General features: G+C 34.8%; 1 protein-coding gene across 1 annotated transcript in view; it reads right to left on the reverse strand.

Annotated features, from left to right (window-relative positions):
* KCNU1 (potassium calcium-activated channel subfamily U member 1) overlaps positions 1 to 16,412 on the reverse strand; it is a 274,056-nt gene that overhangs the window by 159,506 nt on the left and 98,138 nt on the right. The window contains exons 9-10 of the mRNA XM_044659543.1: positions 10,277 to 10,447; positions 3,007 to 3,098 (exon numbers count right to left, since the gene is read on the reverse strand). Coding sequence (XP_044515478.1) covers positions 3,007 to 3,098; positions 10,277 to 10,447 — 263 coding nt within the window. The remainder of the gene's footprint in view (positions 1 to 3,006; positions 3,099 to 10,276; positions 10,448 to 16,412) is intronic.

The following is a 16,412-nucleotide window of genomic DNA, read 5'->3' on the forward strand; positions in this document are numbered from 1 at the left end:
ACTTTTTGGGATTCCATTTAGAGGTATTTGGGGCTGATTTTGAGCTTTTAAATGACAAACTTCTTGCGGACATTTGGGAGACTTTAAGACTACATTTTCCATGATCCACTGGGTTTCCGGTTTTGGACATAGTGACGTCTCCAATGTAAAGTGCAGGTTAAATTCTGAGGTTAGGCTTGAAATGGCCTCTCTCTTTTGCTAGGTAGAGAAGATGGGAGAAGGTATGGACTGGCGGGAAGTTTGAAACTAAAACTTAGCAAAAGGCGCATGGTCTATTTTATTCTACCAACGTGGGCCTAATTAAAATATTACTTTTCCTCTTAATACCAGCTTTTATCATTTTTAAATATAACACTCTCAAATGCAGTTATATTTTCATTGCCATCCTTTCCATTAAGTTCTTTTCCTTTCCACTACCACCTTTAGTTAACCAGATAAGTCTTTCTCAAAAAAAAAAAAAATCACTAATTTTAGAATTGTTGCTACATTCCTCAGCAAACTATGGTCAGGGATGAAATTGGGAGGGGGCAGGGAGATTTACAATTTCCCTAAATTTGTAAAGTGAGGCACCAGATTTTAAATCTTTGAATTTGAGCCAGTCCCTAACCAATTCTCCAGATAATTTAATCCTTTGGTAATCATATGGCTCTCTCTCAATAGACTATTGCTCATAGCAAGGCACATCTATAGAATTGTTTGTGCATTTGTTTATTCTTTTAAAAAGAAGAGTAGACAGATTTAGATATAGAAAACAAAAAGAGATGGAGTATGTATATATGAGCAAAATATGGGGCAAGGCCAGGAATCTAAGATAAGTTCTGGGTGCGTAGGTCCAGTATGATATACTGGTATCTTGATTCACCAAATGCTTTTCCGACTCTTTCTGGTTGAGGTTTATTCTCTACTTGAATCTTTGCTTCTAATTAGACTTTCCAGTCAGGATTCTTTTATACCATGTGATCTTAATTAGCCCTATAGAATAGCCAGGTCTAATTTAATTGGCATGCTAATTTATATCTTTCCTTGAAGACTGAGAGTTTTTAATCATTTACTTATATTGTATAGCCAAATAAACCTTTCTACCTTCTCTGTCAGCTTCTGGAATAAATAATAGTATAGCTAGGGAAATGTGACTGGAACAATTGCTCTGGGCATACATGTTACAGAGAGGAAGGCAGCTCTTTCTGATTCATCTTCTGCACAGCTACTACATTAGGATGCCTAAATGACTTCCTTGCTCAGGAAACTTTGGTTGCTCCCTGTTTCCTACAATATCAAACCCTCTGTTATTTAAACATGGTTTAATATGTTTAAACTATGGTTACAAACAACCTTTTCAAACTTATTTCATAATACTTTCACATATCCCAAATTTAAGCCAAAATGACCCATATGCTATTGGATGAAAATATATCCCACTTTTTTCCCCTGAGCCTTTGCAGGACCTATTTCCCACAGCTAGATCTTTCTTCTCATTCCCATCTCTTTAAATTTCTCCTTTTTTTCCCCTAGGCTCAGCATAAGTATTGTTTTACCTTAAGAAGGCCTTTCCTGAATACCTCATTTGCTCGTTTCCCCCACCCTTATTACTTTGTATATGCTTTGGTTACATTTTACACTTATTCATCTATATATGTTATCCATTATCCATATTCCCTTGAGTAGAATGTAAGCTCTTTGAAGGCAGGCACTGTTCATTTTTTTTGTCTTTTCACACCAGAAGTAGCACACAAAATGAGTGCTTAAAATTTTTTGTTGAATTGAAATGAATTAAATTTCTTCCATTAAAACTGCTTTGAACCCTTTCCAATTCCATTGATGATTCTATTGGCTTGAATGTTTGCAGTATGATAAATTGAATAATGATTGGTTTACATGTGGTCAGTGCAATAGATCATCTACATATGACCATAAGTGAGATATGTATGAAAATAATGTGAATTAAGAAAAACTCTTCCATGAATGTACTACTCTGATATCTCATTACAGAATGGACATGGCAAAAAGTTGTCTAAGACTATGCCATTGAGTCACAAATTCTTGAAGGTGCTATTAAGATTAAAGGCATTGTCATATATGAACCATCAATGGATGATTTCTTTATTGTACAGGGACTAGGAACATAGAGATTCTTAATACCAGAAGCTTAGCTTCCAGTTAATAGTTTGGCTTTCATTATAGAAACTAAAAAAAAAATTTCCTAAAGATTAAATTTAAGTTGGTAGAAGTGATGCTAATCATATTGAAAATTTCAGGTGATACAAAATACTGACTTTAATTCAATTTCATTTATATGCATATATTAGGGGCCATTTAGATAGATTGTGCTAGACTCTCAGAATAGAGAATCAATGATAAAACAGTCCCTGTCCTTAAGAAACTTCTATTTCACTCCTGGGAAATAACACCAACCAATATATATTAATATTTATCTGTCTGTGTATCTTTAAATCAATCATTTATATCTGTCTATGAATACTATATTGAATACTATATGTGTGCATGTCTGTCTACATATATGTATATTTAAAGACATAGAGTAAATACCAAGTACTTGAAGACTGGAGAGAATACTAACACTTAGGGAAAAGAAATGCACTTTAGTGGTACTTAAAAGGAAACTAAAGATTCTATGAAGCAACAGGAAGGAGAATGAGTTTTTGAGACATAAAGAGTAGCCTATACAATATGAATAGGACTTTATATAATTAACATTCCATGACTATGGAATCTCTACATGCAATGCCAATTTTAAGACGTATATATGTTATGATTGAATAAAACTCCAACAACTTTTTGGATTCTTTGGAAATTTGCATTGATCACTAAAGATTAGACCATTGTGAAATTTTAGACAGTCTGATTTTACTTAGAGATTTTTTTCCCTTATTCACAAAAGCAAAGCAAAGATCCCACCTATATCAGCAACTTTAGGGATTCAGTGCAAACTGTTAGCTTAGGACTTTTATGAAATAGAAAATTATTATGCATAAAATAAATACCTACCTTCTTCCTCTGATCACTTTATAGGATGTGGCATATTTTTGGCCTCCTGTTAAGGTTTCCACAAGTTTAGGAACATAATTTGCAAATAGTATCTAAAATGACAAACAAAGACAATCTTAGTAATTATTCCTTGAATGTAACCTTTATACTAAAGTTGCCAGCACATCTGAATGATACTTAATCATTCCAGATTAATCAGAGAAATGATCCGAGCACCTAAGAGCATTCCTTAAAACTCCTAGATCCATGGTTCCCAAAGTTTTTTGGCCTACTGCCCCCTTTCCAGAAAAAAATATTGTTTAGAGTTCCCCTGGAAATTATGAAACTATTTACTGAACTCAGAATAGAATGTAATACAAAAAAAAGTGTGGCCATCACCGTACCCTTGGATTGCTGCAGCACCCACCAGGGGACAGTAGGGCCCACTTTGGGAATCACTGTCCTAGATGATAGTTCTTTTGGAGTGCCAAACAAATGTATTTTAGATGAAAAGAAGAGCTAATCTACTATCTTCAAGCCTTTTGATTTGATTCAATCTTAGAAATGTGGATTTGATCCAATCTTAGAAATAGTGTTAGTGGTAATTCAAGAATGGCCTTTACGTGATGGTAACACAAGAATGGGATTTAAAGTGAGGAGGGGGAAATTTGGAACTATGCCCAAAGAGAGCTAAAAGTCTGCCTGCCTTTGATCCAGCCACACCATTGCTGGGTTTATTCCCCAAAGAGATCATAAGGAAAAATACTTGTACAAAATTATTTATAGCCACACTCTTTGTGGTGGCAAAAAACTGGAAAACAAGGTATGCCTTTCAATTGGGGAATGGCTGAACAAATTGTGGTATCTATTGGTGATGGAATACTATTGTGCTCAAAGAAATAATGAACTGGAGAAATTCCATGTGAACTGGAATGACCTCCAGGAATTGGTGCAAAGTGAAAAGAGCAGAACCAGGAGAACATTCTACACAGAGACAGATACACTGTGGTAAAATAGAATGTAATGGACTTCTGTACTAGCAGCAATGCAATGATCTAGGACAACCATGAGAAAGAATGCACTCCACATTCAGAGGAAGAACTGTGGGAGTAGAAACACAGAAGAAAAACAACTACCTGATCACATGGGTGGATAGGGATATAATTAGGAATATTGACTCAAAATGAGTACCCTAGTGCAAATATCAATAACATGGAAAAAGGTCTTGATCAGTGATACATGTAAAACCCTGTGGAATTGTGTATCAGCTATGGGAGGGGCTGGGGAAGGGGAGGAATAAAACATGAATCCTTTAACCATGGAAGAATGTTCTAAATTAATTAATTAAATAAAACATTTTAAAATTAAAAAAGTGAGGAGGGGGAATAAAGGATCTATATGGACCTGGAATAAGATAAGGATTTTATCCCGCCTGCTTGTAGTTTGGGAAATATTTTGGGGTATTTTAAAAGAACAAGAAAGAGAAATAAGAATTTTAGGAAATGATAAAATAAAAACATGACTTAATGGTATAAGAAGACAGGAGGAATGCTATGGAGCACATTATATATTTTCAGAAATAAGAAAATGGGATTAGAATTACTAAAATATTAATAGGTAGCATTTAAATAGTTCTTTAAAGTTTGCAAAGAGCTTTACAAATTTCTTATTTGATCCTCACAACAATCCAAACAATTCTCAGGAGGTAAGTGCCATTATCTACATTTTACAGATGAAAAAATTAAGGTAGACAGAGGTTAAGTGACTTGTCAGAGGTCAAATAATTAGTAAATGTTGGAAACTAGATTTGAAACCAGACCTTCCTGACCTCAGGTCAGACTGACCCCAGGTTGATTGTTCTAACTATGGTGACACTTAGCTGCCCATTAAAGAGAATGTTACTTCCATTGTTTCAAATATTGGTGTGTATACCAGCTGAGGTAAAAAAAAAAAACAAAAAAACAAACAAAAAAATCCAAACAACTTCTAGTGGGTGAATCTACTTTTTTCCAGAAGCCAAGGGATAAATGAGGAAGGAGGACACTAGATTTCATTCTTTATTTTCCCTTAATTATGAGAAGAAACTTATTCTGAAGGAAAAATGATTAAGGAAAATTAGGTTATGTGTGTCAGCTGAGAAAGAGAAGAATGCCTTAATTTTTCTTCTCTGTTTCCATTTTCCCAAACTCATCTCCAGAAATTTATTGATGTGAACTTTACAATGACTATCTATCTATCTATCTATCTATCTATCTATCTCTAATTTGTCAGTCTATTTTTCTGTCCATTCATCTATCTGTCTAGTTACTCACTGAAACTTTTCTGTTATTACAAAAACGCACAGGAAAATCTTCCATCTCTGAGAAAATATGAGTTTTTTAGTTACAATTGTCTTTTTAAAACTATTCCTTGTCTAAGTACACAGAATCTAGAATTTGGAGCTAGTAAATAGCTAGGTAAGAATATGATGGCTAAAAAATAAAGTTGGGTATCTGAACTGCAGCTTAAAACTTTTGAGTAATAGGACCTTTCTAGCTCGGGATGTAATGTTTCTAACAAGTTTCTAACATTTCACAATCTTGAGGTCATAGACTCAGGATTAAAATCTAAGACATAGACAATCTGAGAATTAGTTTAGCTTGCTTATGCATTTCTATATTACAAGGCTTTGTTTTTTCTTTCTCATTTAGTAACCTCATCAGTTACCAAAGATTTGTGTCATCACCACATGGATAACTGCAGGATACATATTTAGCTTAGAATCTCTCCTGAACTCTGGCTCCTTATCATATTCCGTCTACTGGACAACTCTTACTAGATTTCCCATAGACATTTCCAAACTTAACATAAACAAAACTCAACTCATCATCTTTTCTCTTAAATCCAACATTTTTATTTCCCACACTTCTTTATTTCTTTAAAAAATTGCAACAACCTTCCAGCTGGTCCAGTTCCAAACCTTAACATTATCATCTGCCCATCATTCTTCCTCATACCAATTATCTAAATAGATATCAACTTTTATATTTTCTATCTCCACATTACTTTCATTCAACTTCTCTCCACCCACACAAATACCTTATTTCAAGCTTTTATCACCTCCTGACTGTACATTAACAATAGCATTTTCCAATTTAAGTATATTCTCCACTCAATCTTCTACTATATGCCAAAATGATTTTCTTTAACTACTTGTCTGATCCTGTCACTCCTGACTTACTGAATTCTAATACTTTCTTTTTACCTCTATAATGAAATAAAAAGTCTTTGCTGATTTTTGTTGTTGATGTCTTTTGGCCATTTTTAATCATATCTGATTATTTTTTACTCATTTTAGGGGTTTTATTGATAAAGATACTGAAGTGGTTTGTCATTTCCTTCTCCACTTCAGTTTTAGAATAATGAATCCAAGGCAAACAGAGTTAATTGACTTGTCCAAGGAAACATAGCTAATAAATTCTTGAAGCCAGATTTGAACTCAAAAGATGAGTCTTCCTGACTTGAGGCCCAGCACTCTACTGTGCCACTTAGTCACTCCTTTGTTAGTAAAGCTCTTCATTACCTGGGAACTTCTGTTTTTCCAAATTCTTACATGTTATTCTCTTTTATATACTCTATGAACCTATTATTTTTGCCTATTTGCTATTCTTTACATTTAGTACCCCATTTCCTCACAGTGCTCCATTGGGAGCTCTAAATATTTGTACTAGCTACTTCCTATACCTACAATGCTATCCCTCCTTATTAGAATTACTGGCTTCCTGCCTTCTTCAGAAAGTCTTTCCTGGTCACCCAGTCACTAGAGCCTTTGCCTCTAATGCTACCTTCTATATCCTCTGTATGTATCACATATGTTATGTGTAAATGTAAAATGGTAGCAAAATCATCTTCACCACTAAAAGTTGATATAGGTGTACCTAGACAGCAGAAATAATTCTGAGATATCATCTCATACCCCTTTGACTAAAATGACAAATGGAGAAGGGGATATGGGAAAATGGGGACATTAATACACTGTTGGAACTGGTATGAACTGATTCTGCCATTTTCGAGAGCAATTTGGAATTACACTCATGGAGTTTTAAAACTGTGTGTACCCTTACATCTAGCAATGCTGGGTCTGTCCAAAGGAGACCTGGGAAAAAGAGAAAGCACCCATATGTTCCAAAATATTTATAGCAGTTCTCTTCTGTGGTAGCAAAGTATTGAAAATTGAAGAGGTGCCAATCAGTCAGGGAATGGATAAACAAGTTATGTTATATTTTTGTGATGGAATATTATTTTATTGGTTTATTCATAAAATCAGCTCCTAATCTCATTTATTGGTTCAATGGACTCATCATTTGCAATTTTATTAATCTCTCCATTGATTTTCAAAGAATGCTTGAAGGAATTGAAGCATTCAATTCTTTGCTTGAATTGCAGTTTAATTAATAATAAAGAAAAAACCTCTTAAGTACCACCTCATAACTGTCAGATTGGCTAATAGGACAAAAGTGGAAAATAATAATTGTTGGAGGGGATATGCAGTGTTGGTGGATTTGTGAAGTGTTTCAACTATTCTGGAGAACAATTTGGAACTATATCCAAAGGGCTTTGAAACTACAACCATTTGATTTAGCAATATTACTAGTAGATCTGTATTCCAAAGAGATCCAGAGAAAGAGGGAAGAAGGACCTATTTATACAAAAATATTTATTGCAGCTCTTTTCATAATGGCAAATATTTAGAAACTAAAAGATGTTCATCAATTGGGGAATGACTGAACAAGTCGTAGTATACTATTTTATTTTAGGAAATGATAAGTAGGATGATTTTAGAAAAGTTTGGACTTAAATGAACTGATGCAAAGTTAAGTGAGCAGTACTATCAGTACACAGTTATACAATAACAGCAAGCAACTGTGAATAATTTAACTACAATCAGCAATATAACTATTCAAGACAACTTCAAAAGGCTCATGATGAAAAATGCCATCCATTTTCAGAGAAAGAACAGATGGGATATAAATGCAGATCGAAGGATGTCATTTTCACTTTCTTTTCTTTTCTTTTTTTAAAATATCTTTTCCATGACATGGCAATTAAGGAAATATGTTTTGCATGAAAACACATGGATAGTCTATTTGTTTACTGTCTCAGGAAGGTGTGAGGGAAGGGAAGAAGAGAATTTGGCACTCAAAATATTGGAAAACAAATATTTAAAATTGTTTTTGTTAGTAATTGGGGAAAATATATTACCAAACTCAAAGAAAGAAAGACATTGCACTATGAGAAAAAATATGATAATCCCATTCTATTTGTCTCTGGTCATACTATATCCCAAATACTGTATTCAGTTCTGAATATCATATTTTAGAAAAGATATTCTACAGAATATCCAAAATATGATGTCAAGTTTCAAGTTTCAGTTGAAGAAGATGCTCAAATTGGAGAAAACTAAATCATGACCTGATATTTATCCTAAAATATTTGCTATGTTATCATTTTAAGAAGGATTGATCATGTTCTGTTTGGACCCAGAGGGGAAAGCTGGGAATACAGAAAAACTGAAAAGTAGAAAATTTGAGCTTGAGTTGGGAAAAAATTTTAGTCATGATTAAAAGTGGAATGGTCTGCTTATGGGGTAGTATGTTTCCCTTCATTTGAAGTCTTTAGAAAAAAATATTTATTTATTTTCAGTTCCTAACTCATTCCTTCCCTCACCAATAAGGATGTAAGAAATATAATACACATTAGATAAATGAAGTCATGCAAAACATACTCTTGTATTAATCATATTCAAGGGGAAAAACAAGAAAAATAAAGGAAAAATACTTCAATTTGCATGCTGAGTCCATTGGTTTTCTATCTGAAAGTGGAGAGCATGAGGACTTTGAAGTGTTGGTAAATCATTGTATTTGTCAATTAAAGTGTTTTGCAGTTGATTATTTTAAAATATTCCTGTACACTGTTGTCCTAGTTCTGCTCACTCCACTTTGCATCATTTCATTCAAGTCTTCCCTGATGTTCCTGAAACCATCCTGTGTCACATTCCTGTACCATAACTTGTTCAGCCATTCTATAATTGATAGGTATTCTATTCATTTCTAATTCTTTGCCACCACAAAAAGCTACTAAGTTTTTTTTGTATCAGTCCTTTTCATTTTTCATTGATCTCCTTGAAATATATGTTGTCGTTCAGATCATGTCTAACTCTTCATGGGTTTTCTTGGCAAAGAAAATAGAGTGGTTTGCCATTTTCTTCTCCAGTTCATTTTACAAATGAGAAAACTGAGGTATATAGAGGATGAGTGACTTGCCCAGGGTTGCACAGCTAGTGAGTATCTGACTCTGGAATTGGATATTTCTTCCAGGCCTAGTGCTCTATCCACAGATTACTTGGCTAATGCATAGTAGCAATAATGCTGGGCTAAAGTTTAGGCCCATTTTATAGCCCTTTGGCATAGTTTCAAATAATTCTCCTATTTAATGTATTTAAACAGTGCTTAGATGGCCACTTATTTGGATGAGTTGTAAAGTAGAAAATTTGCAGATGTGTGTTGAACTAGATAATTTATGCAATCCCTCCAAACTTGAAAATTCTATGATTGAGACCTGGATTCATATTCTGGCTTTGCCACTTACTAGCTGTATTACATTGGGAAAATCACATTCCCCCTATGGTCTTCATTTCCTTAACTGTAAAACAAGGGGGTTTGGCAATCAATGTACTTAGATTTGGCTCCTGACTCAGATGCTTAGAACCTATGTGACTTTGGGCAAGTCACCATTCTTATTTTAAAAATGAGGAGTTTGGACCAAATGTCTTTTGAGGTCTCTCCTAGCTTTCAATCTGTTACTCTGTAATCTAGGTTCTTAGCTCTTATATATCCGTGGGTAACTCACTTTACATTAACTGGACCTTATTTTTTTGAATCTACAAATGAAGATGTTACACTTCCAGGCTTCTGTCCAGTTCTAAATCTATATTTGACCCTTTTAAATATGTTCCCATCATCTAGATCCTCTGACTCCAAACCCCATTTATTTCCAAATATAACATGCTATATATTTCTTCTGATCATTTATATTTCTAGCATATTGCTAAATGCATATTAATTGCTCAATATGTATTTCTTTCAACATTTATTGAGCGATCAATTGAATAATAGTAGATCCCTTTTTACCCCTTTTCTCCCATTCCTTTTTATCTTCCAGTCCTCTACCAATCTTTTAAAAAAGTAGCTCAATTATTGTGCCAATTGGGAGGTGTATCTATTTCAAAAGAGATTTAAAAATTTTTTTTCACCAAACTCAGAAGGATGAAGAACATGATGAAGGCTCGTCCTAGGGTTGTCCTGGCTACCACGTCTCCAAAGCCAACAGTTGATGTTGTTGCCATGACAAGGTAAAAGGCATCAAAATAAGACAATATATGGGAATTTCTACCTTTGAGCCAAGGATCACCTGTATTTTCCACCTGTCCAAAGAAAGAAAATTCAGGCAAGACCTTATAAATGAGCCAGGGAACCCATTAACCCATGATACTTTGTAGAATGGAAGTTCCTAGAATGTACCCCTACTTTATCATTTTTGTATCCATTTATCTGAATACTATGGAAATATGCTGCCAAAAATTCCCCTGAGAGTGGGTCAAACATGACAATTAATGATGAGTTGTTTATCTTATCACTAATCAGTATAGAATTGCACAAGGGCCACCAAATAACAGTGTACAGAGGCTGCTAACTTGAGCATCACAGTATGCCCTAAGTTATAAAGGTCATCTTGGCCTTCCATGCTCAGAATGCTTTTTTTTTTTTTTTTAATGTTGCCTAGTCTTCTCTGTATCTTTGTAACCCGAGAACAGCATACAGAATCTCCTACTTAGCATGCATTTTTGTTACTGGCATGATTCTGTTTCTGATATTATTGTTATATTGTGATTACTACTATTGTTTTTTATTAAAACTATCCTTTGTTGCCCCTTTTAATGTGGATAATGCTCTGACAGTGGAGTACACATTTTAGCGGAATATATGAGAGCTGTAAAGGCCCCATAAAAGAATGTTTAGTTTTATTTAAGGACCAGATGAGTTTGGAGAAGGTTCATTTTGATAACAGGGCAAAGATGCTTGCAGCAATAGCTACTCAAAAAGTCCAAGGCAGAGAGGGATTAAGATGTGTGTCAGGAGACTAAAACTCCCACTAACAAAAACACGTTTAAAAAATTGAAACCTGTATTAATGATCATAATCCTTTTGGATATGCAATGCTTAATTATTATTCATATGAAATATCACCACTATTATTAGTAACAATGATAACAAACACTTTAAATAACAGTTGTTAATAACATTGTCATGCTCATTGTTATTATTTATTAATCAAAAAGTAATAAATTTGAAATGATGTACCATACTTATTGGTTTGAATCAGACCAGTGCTTTCACTGTTGTCTGGTACTCCCAGTGAGATAACTTCCTCTACCATAGCAGATTGGTTATTTTCCCTGAAATGCAGAATCTTGAAGACCTGACAGGTCACTAAGAAGTAAAATGCGCAAGGACCCATGAGTTACCCATTTTTCTTTTTTAAAGTGATTGAATGAAGTCACAAGGTGATATTTTGACTTGCAAGTGAACTGGGTTTAAGTAAGGAAGAGTTGCACAAAGTCATCAGCCTCATTCTTTCTTTAGAGTCATCCAAGTCCAGTGTCATGATAAAAATCAGGATAATTGCCAATGGCCCAGGATGTAGTGGATGACCTTAGTACCTTTGATGTCTGACCAAGTTGGAAGCATTTCCCAGTGTCTGCTTTTCCTGCCTTCATAACTCTCAGGACAAATTGATCTCATATGCCCATTATGCTAGGAGAAATTTTTCACATACTTGGGCAGATATCCCCCTGAGTAACTGATGGGTTTAAGAACTGTCCATTATCCTCAACCTGGTTTAGCCCATTTGTCTGCTATGATGGTTTTACCAAGGTGTGGCTGTTATGCATGCTAGAACTTCTTAGAGCCATAGATGAGATCTGGGTGGAAAGCTGACTCCAAAGGTGGATAATTGGCCCTAAAATGGGTTTGGCATGCCTTTAAACAAGAGGTGCTAATCCTTCCTGAACACTCCATACACCCAGGGACACAAAGCCAGCTTATGTCAGAGGTAGGAATTGGATCCAAGTCTTCTTGACTCCAAAGTTAAATTTTCTATATACTAATATTATGAAAATAATTTGGTTTCACCTTTATTGTGTACGCTACTTATATTATAATTACTGCTTGTGACTACAAAACTCACCTTAAACATGCAGTGTCTTATTTCAAATGGGCATTGGAAAAAAGAAAAGATGAAAAGTACTTTTCCTACTTTGCCAATACATTTTTTAAAACTCTTATCTTTTGTCTTAGAATTCATACTAAGTATTGGTTCTAAGACAGAAGAGGGGTAAGGATTAGGCATTTGGGGTTATGTGACTTGCCTAGGGTCACATAGCTAAGATGTATCAGAGGTCAGGTTTGAACACAGGACTTAATGTTTCTAGGCCTGGGTCTCTATCTACAGAGCCACCTAATCACCTATACATTTTTTAAAAAGATAAAAATTGAAAAAAAAATTAATGATTTCCAATGATTTTCTATCTTCTCTATCTTTCCTCTGAGGGAGAAAAAAAAGTTCTCAATACATTTTCTCTTGATTTACTCTGTTGTCTGGCCTTGACTCCTTCAGATACATAAATAAAATAAAATAAAATGAATGGGCCAAGTATATACATATGTAGGCAGATACATATGCATACATGTGATAACACACTATATATATATGTTTGTATGTATATATGATCTTAGTGCACACAACATGATGAATTAATGAGAACTATAAAAGAAACGTCTCTAATTTCTTCATTTTGAAGAACTGCCCGCTTTACAGATCTCAAAAAGCCTCAAACTTATTAAATAGGAAATTTAGAGAATTGTCCAAGGCACTAAGAGGTTAAATGACCTGTCCAGGGTCACAAAACTAATAATTAGCATCAGAGGTAGAATTTGGAAGCAAATTTCCTGACTCTCAAGTCCAGCCTTCTATCCAATATGCTATATTCCTCAATTCTCACGAGGAAACTAAATAAAAATAATATGTATTATGTCCTTTAGTGATCAAAGTGATGACATATTTCAATCTTCTCAAAAGCTATTAACTCCCCTCCTGTCATCTCCTCCTCAACATCATTATTTATTTTGAGGGGAGGGGGAGGGAAGGTACTGAATAATACCTCTACCTAGGGAAATAAGAATCCTGGAGTTAAAGGAGAGAGGCTCTGATAATGGAATTTAGCCACGGGTAAGGCATCCTTTGAAGATGAGCCTCCATGTTAGGCTTCTAAAACATCATTGAGTTTTCATGGAAAGGTGATATATGCCTTATTAGTTTCTTGTGAAGGCTGAGTTTCTTAAAGTCTTTCCCCATTTTTCTCTTTCCATTCTCACCCTTTAAATACAATTTTTAAAAATGGGGAGCAAAAGTACCAAAAGCATGCTTCTGCACAAATGTCTTTATTTATCTGTTCCCGAGTTTTCTCATTATAAAATGGGAATAATAATACCTTCACTTCCCATCTTTCATGTTACTGTGAAAAAGGCATTGTGTAATATATGGAACAGATTAAAATCTGAGATTCAAACAATCAACAAGAGTTCTAGATGTTCTCTCCAGAAGTCTTGCTGTAAACTCTCTCCTCAAAATTCCTGCCTTACACTGAAGTAATAAGGATGGAGCTGAGTAAGAGGAAGAAGTTCTTTTCCCAAAATGATTTCTTTCAAATCCCAAATCTTAAGATAGTTTGTGTCTATGCACCGTCATTTTTTTCTCCCTTTTTTAATACCTATTTTATATCTGATCCCTTTGTATTAGATTTCAAGAATGTTTTCCCCTTATCTATATTCACTTCCTGTTCCTAAACAGAAAAGATTGAGAACAAATCTAGGAGGCAGCTAGGTAGCTCAGTAGATTGAGAGCCGACCTAGAAATGGGAGGTCCTGGGGTCAAATGTGGCTTCAGACACTTCCTAGCAAGTCACTAAATCCTCATTTTCTAGTCCTTTTTTTAAAAACCCTTATCTTCCATCTTATAATCAATTCTGTGTATTGGTTCCAAGGCAGAAGAGTGGTAAGGGCTAGGTAATGATAACATGCCCAGGGTCACATAGCTAGGAAGTGTCTGAGGCCAGGTTTGGACCTAGGACCTCCCATCTCTAGTAGGTTTGGCTCTCAATCCACTGAGCCACCCAGCTGCCCCCCCCCCCCCCCCCATTGCCTAGTGCTTATTGCTCTTCTGTCTTGGAATTAATAAAAAATATTTATTCCAAGACAGAAGACAAGGGTTTAAAGAAAGAGAGAGAGAAAATAGTTTAAACTTCCATAGAAATGGAGTAGTAGCTAGTCACCTATGTAATTTTAGTCTGCCAGAAAAACTAATGCACAATTTTCCATTTTGTCTAATTTTTATGACCACAGCTTGTTTGCACACATCTAGAATTATAGAGATCAAAGGACTTAGATTCCCAAAGTGCCATTGTGATCATCGAATACAATCTACTCCTTTTACAGATAAGGAAAATGGATCCTTCAGTTGGGGAAGTTATTTAACTGAAGTCATATAGAAACTAGTTGGGAAAGAATTAGAAAGGGCTTTGGGGATCATCTACTATAACCTCAGTATTTTACTGGTAGAGAAATTGAGGCTTAGAGATTAAGCGACTCTACAACATCTCAATCCATTCTCTTCTCTCTTTATAGGGCACCACAGAAATTTTGGCATGCTTCATCCCTTATTTGGACTATCCTAATAGTTCCATGATTTGTATCCCTAGCGTTTCTTCTCTTTCCAATCCCCTCTTATGAGAAAATAATATTCCTGAGTCAAAGATCTAGCCATATGGTCCCCTTGTTCATTAACTTTAAGATGTTCACTATTGCCTCTACTATTAAATTCAAAATCTTCACTTTGGTATTCAAGGCCTCCTCAAATTTGCTCTAAGCTACTCACCAAAGTCATTTAAAACTTACCCCTTCAAATGTTTTATGTTCCAATCGATTTGTTGACTATTGCCTTTGTGTATTTTTTATATCATCAAAATACCTTAAATGTGCTCTCTCCTCATCTCTGCTTTCAGAATCCTTATTTTCTTTCCAGGTTCATATCAAGTTCTGTCTTCACTGTGAAGCCTTGACTCATGCTCTCTTCCTACATAAATTATGTTGCATTGTACATAACTGTGTATAACTAGATCCCAGATAGTGTGTGCGTAATGAATTCCATAAAGTCATTGCATTCAAATTTTCACTATAAAAGTTATAATCATGTAAAATATAATAATTTCTTTCTGTCCAATGGAACTACAAAGTGTCAATTCTAATAATGCAACTACATTAACGAACTCATTATTTGCTATATTTGGGATCTTGCTGTAAATATTACATTTGCCTTCCAGTAGAATCCTCTGAAGGCAGGAGGTTTTTTAATATTTTGCTTGCATTTGTCAATGCTGACATTAATAAGTTGATGAACATATTGATAGTGAATATACCCCCCCTCCTATCAAAATGTATGTCCTATGAGGGTAGGGAATATTTAATGTTTGGCTCTCCTATCTTTCTGATCACCCTTTCTTTGAATCATCATCCATATTCCGCTTTCTTTGTGTGGGCATATATGTATGTACACCCACACCCACATGTACACCTTTGGACTCTGTCTTGACTTCTCTTATTTCTTTTATCTTTTGTCACTCTCCTCAAATCTTACTTAACTATCATCTTTATTCAGAAGACCCACAACAGAGCCCTAATGCTTTATGGGCATCTCCCTAGCTATATCTCAAACTCAACATTTAAAAAAACAAGGCTTATAATCATTCTTTCTGAAACTAATCTCTCTTCTTAAAGCCATGATTCTCTTGAAAGCAGCAGTAACTTTCCAAATGCTGAAGTTCATTTCCTCAAAATTTTTCTTCATTCTTCATTCTCCTTCAATTTTCAAATTCAAACACTTGCCAAGTCTTGTTAACTCTACTTCCCCAATTTCTTTCATATCTTTTCTCTCCACTCTCATGAACACCATGAGACCACAAGCCTTCAGCACTCCTTTCTTGGACTTTTGATCAGTCTATTTGCTTTCATTTGTTCCCCTGTCTATTATATATTTCACACAGCTGCCATGATGATATTCCTGACCATACTATTTCTCTTCTTAGGCTATTCCATTGACTATCTATTGCCTCTAGGACAAAATGTTAAAATCTTATTTTGGCACATAAAGCCCTTTCTGGTCTATCTTCAACATATCCTACTATTCTGACTTCCAGCATGGGTGAGATAACAATACCTAGTCTCAAAATAAATAAACGAACAAAACCAAAATAAAATGAAAAAGGAAAGGAGAGG

Source organism: Gracilinanus agilis, chromosome 2, assembly GCF_016433145.1.
Source record: "Gracilinanus agilis isolate LMUSP501 chromosome 2, AgileGrace, whole genome shotgun sequence".
NCBI classification, from domain to species: domain Eukaryota; kingdom Metazoa; phylum Chordata; class Mammalia; order Didelphimorphia; family Didelphidae; genus Gracilinanus; species Gracilinanus agilis.